Source organism: Primulina tabacum, chromosome 14 (assembly GCF_025594145.1).
Source record: "Primulina tabacum isolate GXHZ01 chromosome 14, ASM2559414v2, whole genome shotgun sequence".
Classification (NCBI taxonomy): Eukaryota; Viridiplantae; Streptophyta; class Magnoliopsida; order Lamiales; family Gesneriaceae; genus Primulina; species Primulina tabacum.
The window spans coordinates 96,401-104,340 of NC_134563.1; the positions used below are offsets into that span (position 1 = coordinate 96,401).

The window sequence follows — 7,940 nt, forward strand, 5'->3', positions numbered from 1 at the left end:
GGTTTTTTGCAGACTGTTCGGCTTAATTGGTTTCTGCCTTGTAGTTTGAGTGGTATGCCTCGCCTTTTTGCTAAGATTAAGCGCCTCAAACATCACCTCAAGTGGTGGAATCAGGATGTTTTTGGGAACCTTTTCGATAAAATCATTGAGGCTGAGAGGGCTGTTCGGTCCGCTGAGGTTGTCTGTGAGGCTGATCCTTCTGAGTTGAATTGGACTTCTCTGTCTGATCGCAATGAGGATCTGGCCCGTGTCACCGCCATGGAGGCGGATTTTTGGAGACAGAAAGCTGCTTGCCACTGGTTAGAGGATGGTGAGAGGAACACCAAACTCTTTCACAACATGGTGAAGAAGAAAAGGGTGGCGAATAATATTTTCCGCATCTGGGATAATGGGGTATGCCTGACGTCTCCTGAGTTGATTCAGCAGTCGGGAGCCTCGTTTTTCCAGCATTTGCTTACTGGTGACCCCTCTGCGCTTGCGAGTCCTGATTTTTCGGGCTTCCCCTCCGTTATCTCTGCTGTGGAGAATGAGGGTATTGTTGCGACCCCTTCTTTGGAGGAGGTTCGTGCGACCGTCTTCTCCATACATCCTGATAGTGTGGCTGGGCCTGATGGCTTCTCCTCGGCGTTCTTTCAGCATTGTTGGGAGATTGTTCATCAGGATGTTTTTGATGCTGTCCTGGATTTTTTCAGGGGTTCTCCCCTCCCCCAGGGTTTTACCGCCACCACAATCACTCTGATCCCCAAAGTCGCGGGTGCTCATGCTTGGTCGGACTTCCGTCCGATTAGTCTGTGCAATGTCACTAATAAGATCATCTCTAAGCTGTTGTACTCTCGGCTGAGGGTTGTGGCGGAGAGACTTATTTCACCGAATCAGAGTGGCTTCGTTCCGGGTCGGATGATATCCGATAATATTCTCCTAGCCCAGGAGCTCACTCACAGTCTCACTCTCCCCACTCGTGGCGGTAATGTTATCCTGAAGTTGGATATGGCCAAGGCCTATGACAGGGTCCAGTGGCCTTTCCTCTTCGAGGTTTTGAGACACTTTGGTTTCTCGGAGCGGGTTGTGGAGATGGTCTCGGCTTGCATATCTCATTGTCATTTCTCCGTGAACATCAATGGCTCTCTCTCGGGGTTCTTTGGTTCCACTAGAGGCCTCAGACAGGGCGATCCCTTGTCCCCCATGCTTTTCATTTTGGGGGCGGAGTACCTATCGCGCGGCCTTGACCGCCTCTACCTGCAGCATCCTGAGCTCAGGTACCGCTCTGGTTGTGATATCCTGATTTCCCATCTGGCTTATGCTGATGATGTCATTATTTTCGCCAATGGTGGGTCTCGTAGTTTGCGGCGCCTTATGGGTTTACTGCATCATTATGAGAATTGTTCGGGTCAGCTGGTGAACGCTGTCAAAAGTTCTGTTATCTTGCCTCCGAGGTGTTCTGAGCGACTTCGCTCTCGGATTTTGCGCATCACCAGGTTTGCGGAGGGTCATTTGCCCCTCAAGTACCTCGGAGTCCCCTTGTTTAGGGGTAACCGAGTATGTTCCCTTTTTGAGCACCTCCTACAATCTGTTCGTAGGAAGTTAGAGGGTTGGGAGATCCGGACGCTCTCTCCGGGTAGCCGCATAACCCTTATCCGCAGTGTGCTCCTCTCCATGCCGATTTATCTGTTTCAGGTGGTACAGCCACCGCTTGCTGTCATGGAGAAGCTTGAGCTGGTTTTCAACGCTTTTCTCTGGGGGTCGCGGACACTGGAGAAGAAATGGCACTGGGCCAAGTGGTCTCGAGCCTGTCTCCCAGTGATGGAGGGTGGTCTTGGCTTCCGCAGATTGAAAGATCTGGTGGATAGCTTTTCTATTAAGTTGTGGTTCCGGTTTCGGCAGGGCTCCTCTCTCTGGGCGAGATTCCTTTTACGGAAGTATTGCCAGATGGATGCTCCTGCCTCTGTTCTCCCTCGTGGTTTAATATCCCCCACCTGGCGTCGTCTCCTACAGATCAGACCTCGCGCCGAGCCCGGCATTCGCTGGCGCGTTGGCCTTGGAGACGTGTCCTTTTGGGATGACATATGGTTTGGGGATACTGCTCTGTCCAGCCAGTGTGAGGTCCGTGGGGGCCGTGCTGTTCGGGTTTTTAACTTTTTGTCTGAGGGGGCTTGGGATTTCGATCTTCTTTGCGCTGTGGTGGCCCCTTCCGTTGCTGAGGCGATTACTTTGACCCCGATTGCCTTTGGCGAGCCTGATTTGGCGCTTTGGATTCACAGTTCTGACGGTGCTTTTTCGATTAGGTCTGCTTGGGAGCTTGTCCGATTGAGAGACCCTGTTTCTGATATCTTGACTCCTTGTTGGGGCCGTTGGTTGAGGCCCACGATGTCTTTTTTTCTTTGGAGATTTTGGCATCAGTGGCTCCCGTTGGATGATATGCTCCAACGTCGTGGCTTTGAGTTGGCTTCTCGATGCCAGTGTTGTAATATGTCGGAGACATTTACACATGTCTTCATTGATGGCCCGATAGCCCGTTATGTCTGGCATTTCTTTGGGGCCATATTTCATGTCCGGATCCCCTGCACAGGGGATCTCAGGTTGTTCCTTAGCGCTTGGAAGAGAAATCTTCATTGGGCACCTGGGGGCCACGTCAAGGAGTTTCTGCCCTTCATTGTTTTGTGGTTTCTCTGGATGGCTCGTAATGATGCGAAGCACCGTCAGTTGCGTAATTCTGGGGAGACTGTGAAGTCTCAGATTTTGTCTTATCTGCGTCTTGCCCATGCTGCTTTCATTGTTAAGCCCAAGCACTGGCTTGGTGCCTTTGAGGCTGCGAGATCGCTGGGAATTTTTGTTGCCTTTCAGCGGACCCATAGGTTAGCGATTGTCCGGTGGCTCTGTCCACCACCTGGGTGCTTTAAGCTGAATGTTGATGGGAGTTCGAGGGGCAATCCTGGGGAGTCGTCTGTCGGTGGTGTTGTGCGTGATTCTTCTGGCAGGGTGGTGCTCTCCTTCAGCGAGTTTATCGGAGTCGGGACCAATGTCCGGGCGGAGCTTTGGGCGGTTTGGAGGGGCCTTCTTATCTGTTCCGATCTCGGTCTTTTTCCCCTTTGGGTTGAGACCGATTCTCAGATTTCTCTTCAGATCCTGCGTTCTCGTCGGTGTCATTGGGACCTTCATCATACAGTCACTCGGATTCTGTTTCTTTTGAGGGGGCGGGCGGTTCATTTTTCACATATTTTCGGGAGGGAAATTCGGTGGCGGATGCGTTGGCGGCGAGGGCTCATACCATTAGGGTTTATACCTTAGAGTTAGGTCCTTCACTACCCAGACACATATCCATACTGACCCGCTCGGATATCTCCGGGCTTCCCTACCTCAGATACAGATGTTCTTAGCTATTTGCAGCCCCTTCCTTTATTTGGATCTATTTCTATATATATATATATATTTATATATATCTATATGTATTTTTTCCTTTGCAGGTACTGTCTCTTTGGAGTGCTTTGTTTCTTTGGATCTGGGTGGACTCTCGCACCTTCTCCATTGGTGCTTTTATTTGGACCACCCTGTTCTCTGGCGGTCGCTCTCTGCAGGCTTCTCCTTGGCCGCCGCTTTCTATATTTTGTGTTCTCTTGCCGGGTTTTATGGTGGCTTTGGATGATCTCTCTCAGTGGTTTCTCTGGCCCAGAGCTCCATTCATGTCGGGATTTATATGTTCTCTGCTTTTGCTACGTGCATTGGTGGCTCTCCATGTTATCTCTTGGCTACCTCTTATATCAACGTTCCAGTCACGCTTGGATTTATGACGTTATGAGCTCCATACGTTTTCACCTTCTTCTGGGGATTTGAAGTTTCTCTTACTTCAGCTGGATTGCGACCGATCTCGGACTAGGACGCCATTTTCATGTTGGACTTACAGCGACAGACGGCTCAGAGATGGGTACAATTGGTTGTCTTTTGCACCTACATCTGAGTCGGATCTTTACAGTTTAGACATGTTTCGATTTGTTTTGATGTATTTAGCGCTGCTCTTATATGTTCATTTTATTATGCGCTTTTCCTAGGGATTAGATTTTGGCACGTGTATTTGCCACCCTAGGTTTTATGTCTTTATGTTTTATGTGTTGTCAGACTCGCTTTTAGAGAGGTCTTGGTATACCTGCCCTCTCTTTAGGCCTTATCTTGTATTTCTTTTGTGTTTATATATACAGGTAGAGGTCCGCCTAACCCCCCCGCTTTCGGCGGTGTTTTATTAAAAAAAAAAAAAAAAAAAAAAAAAAAACCCTAAACCCTAAACCCTAAACCCTAAACCCTAAACCCTAAACCCTAAACCAAAAACCAACCCCATTTTGCCCCAAAATTTTTTCTCTCATTTGTGAATAGTGTCAAAAAAGCCCATTTTCGCCTTAAAAATCGCCCCCATGTCGGCGCCGGTTTCCGGCCGGCCACCGGTACGATCAGGTGCGCCTCGGCGAGACGAGGCTGCTGTCCGAATTTCAGGTCCAACGGAGGTCGTTTCGCCGGCCAAATCGACGGTCAAAGCTCCGGAAATTGCGCAGATTCCGTCGCCCGGAATCACACCTGTCTTCGATCATCGTCCGGCGACGATTGTTACACCATTCGAATCGTCTCCTCCAGTCGATCCTCTGGTCCAAAAATCAGCCCAAACGGAGTTCATTTGCATCCCGAAATCGTCCGGCGATGTTCCGTCAGTACTGTTCACCGCGACGCCGAATGTTTCGGCTCCGATTACGGCCAGCTCCGGTCTTGGTTCTCCGATCAAGACCCCGATCCGGAATGCCCAGGACCAGGCGCTTCCATTGGTATCTTCAATTGCTTCGTCGGAGTCCGGTGGCGGCGGGAATTTCAGATCTACGAATTTCAGCCCCCAAGTTATATTTGCGTTGGCTTCAAAACTCAATTACTCCGGATCGGTTGCTGATTTTTGCAATTCCTCTCTACTACAAACTCATCTAGCCATGGGTAAGATTTCTATGCCTTCAATTTCGGAAAATTCATCGCCGATCGGAAACGCCCAAAATCATGTGTTTGGTTCGTCTCCGGCGAATGTTTCCGGTCAATTGCCTCCGTTTCAGCCCGGTTCTTCACCTTTGGTCACCGGTTCCGTGACCCCCTCGTCGTCGCCGGTGGTTGGTGGTGCTCCGGTGGTTGTCTCGCCGTCGCCGGTTTTTGCCGGTCAACCGATGGTCAACTCTTCGGTTTCTTTTGCAAATGCAATTCCGGCCTCTGTTTCCGCTTCCTCAGCAACTCCCTTGGCTTCTTTTAGGGATGTTACTGCTCCTTCTCCAGCCAGACAGAGTTTTGCCGGGTTTGGTGGTTTGGTGGGCGAGATTCCTGAACCGGACTTTGTTGATGGTATACCGGGTATTCTATTCCCGGATCAGGTTATTTCTTCTCTGTCAGTGCCTTTTAAATTTGCGTTGATTGGCCGTGTTACAGGGAACCGGGGTGTTACACCCAATAGTGATATCTTGGCTGCTTTTTCTCGTTTTGGCTTTTTGGCCTCATTTACATTGAAATTTCTTCCCCGAGGATTTCTGGTTCTTATTTTCTCTAGCGAGGAAGATTATTTGAAGTTCTGGCCTCAGGAATTAGTTTCTATTGGGTCAGTGTCGATACGCTTTTTCAAATGGACACCGGAGTTTAAATTTGAGGCTGAGTCTTCGATTGCTCCGGTTTGGGTTCGTATTCCTGATCTACCGTTGCATTTATATGACAAGAAGTGTCTTTATCAGATTGGTAAGCTCTTAGGAAACCCTGTTATGGTGGATGAGATCACCGCTGATGGTTCTCGGGGATCTTTTGCCCGTATTTGTGTTGAGATTGATGTGTTGCTTCCTCGTCTGGATGAGATCTGGGTCGGGTGGGGCAGCCACCGGCAGACTTTGGGGGTGGTTTATGAAAAAGTCCCCTATTTTTGCACGGATTGTAAGATGCTAGGTCATTCAGTGCAGCGTTGTTCTCGTTCTGGTTATAAGGCTCTTGGTGGCCGTTCTTTTGCTCAGGGGCAGCGGTCTCCTTCTTCGGGTCAGCCTCAAGGTTTTCCGCCTGGCTCGGTTCCTTCTAGTGGTCCTGGTTCTGGGAGTACTGAGCCAGGATGGGTTCAGCCGAGACGTAGGCGCCGCCAGGTTTCTAGTCAGGTTACTCCACAGTCTCCTATTTCGAGTAATCAGTTTGCGGTTCTTCACTCCATTTCAGGAGATTCCTTTCCAGGTGGTAATTCTGGTGTTGGTTCATCTTCCTGCCCATCGTCTTCTTCTCATGTTTTAGAGGCTATTGTTGAGGATGTTCCATTGGTGCCTCAGGTTGTTGTGGCTCCGATGCAGTCTCCTCCTGCTATCCCTGTGGTTGTTACATCAGTTATTGTTGGTGATGCTCAGGGGTCTGGTTCTGGAGCGAGCTCTTCTCTGGTGGATGTTGTTCCAGTGGTAACAGACCCGATGATTGTTTCCACTGTTCCGGCACAGATGGTTGTTCCTACAGTTTCTGGTCCCATTACTTCGCTACACATCGACCTTGGGAATGGTTCTCGAGTGGCTGATTTGGATCTTCCTCCTACTACTTCCTGTCAGTCCTTGCCATTACCAGGTCGCACGCGCTCACAGCAGCGTCGGTTTTACAGATCTCAGAAGAGTCAGGCGGGGTTACCCTATGGGCGACCGCCTGATTCAGGTTGACATGTTTTTCTGATGGGCGTTCACTGCAGAGTTCTCCTTGCCCATCAGTATTATTAGTTTGTCTGATGTATTCCGGGGCGCCCGATGTTTTTATTTTCTGTGTTTTGCTTTATTATGGGCTGCCCTGTTGTAGTCTTTATTTATGTTTTTATGTTATGATTGAGATATAGCCTTTCCGGAGGTCTTGGTCTAGTCCCCCTCCGTTAGGTTTTATTTGTTAATAAATAAACTTTTTATTTAAAAAAAAAAAAAAAAAAAAAAAAAAAAAAAAAAAACCCTAAACCCTAAACCCTAAACCCTAAACCCTAAACCCTAAATTTGAGGCTGAGTCTTCGATTGCTCCGGTTTGGGTTCGTATTCCTGATCTACCGTTGCATTTATATGACAAGAAGTGTCTTTATCAGATTGGTAAGCTCTTAGGAAACCCTGTTATGGTGGATGAGATCACCGCTGATGGTTCTCGGGGATCTTTTGCCCGTATTTGTGTTGAGATTGATGTGTTGCTTCCTCGTCTGGATGAGATCTGGGTCGGGTGGGGCAGCCACCGGCAGACTTTGGGGGTGGTTTATGAAAAAGTCCCCTATTTTTGCACGGATTGTAAGATGCTAGGTCATTCAGTGCAGCGTTGTTCTCGTTCTGGTTATAAGGCTCTTGGTGGCCGTTCTTTTGCTCAGGGGCAGCGGTCTCCTTCTTCGGGTCAGCCTCAAGGTTTTCCGCCTGGCTCGGTTCCTTCTAGTGGTCCTGGTTCTGGGAGTACTGAGCCAGGATGGGTTCAGCCGAGACGTAGGCGCCGCCAGGTTTCTAGTCAGGTTACTCCACAGTCTCCTATTTCGAGTAATCAGTTTGCGGTTCTTCACTCCATTTCAGGAGATTCCTTTCCAGGCGGTAATTCTGGTGTTGGTTCATCTTCCTGCCCATCGTCTTCTTCTCATGTTTTAGAGGCTATTGTTGAGGATGTTCCATTGGTGCCTCAGGTTGTTGTGGCTCCGATGCAGTCTCCTCCTGCTATCCCTGTGGTTGTTACATCAGTTATTGTTGGTGATGCTCAGGGGTCTGGTTCTGGAGCGAGCTCTTCTCTGGTGGATGTTGTTCCAGTGGTAACAGACCCGATGATTGTTTCCACTGTTCCGGCACAGATGGTTGTTCCTACAGTTTCTGGTCCCATTACTTCGCTACACATCGACCTTGGGAATGGTTCTCGAGTGGCTGATTTGGATCTTCCTCCTACTACTTCCTGTCAGTCCTTGCCATTACCAGGTCGCA

The 7,940-nt window shown here is 49.2% G+C and overlaps 1 protein-coding gene across 1 annotated transcript; it reads left to right on the forward strand.

Moving 5' to 3' along the window:
- The first annotated feature begins 258 nt into the window (after positions 1-258).
- Positions 259-3,785, forward strand: LOC142524931 (uncharacterized). The gene is made up of 2 exons (XM_075629091.1): positions 259-3,039; positions 3,462-3,785. Exons 1-2 carry the CDS (start codon positions 259-261, stop codon positions 3,783-3,785), a joined length of 3,105 nt encoding a protein of 1,034 aa, XP_075485206.1.
- Positions 3,786-7,940: the final 4,155 nt, after the last annotated feature.

Coding starts and splice junctions, on each gene's coding strand:
- LOC142524931 (XM_075629091.1), top strand. CDS start 259: ATGGAGGCGGATTTTTGGAGACAGAAAGCTGCTTGCCACTGGTTAGAG. Junction 3,040..3,461: donor TCCGGGCGGAGCTTTGGGCG/GTTTGGAGGGGC, acceptor TTTCCTTTGCAG/GTACTGTCTCTTTGGAGTGC.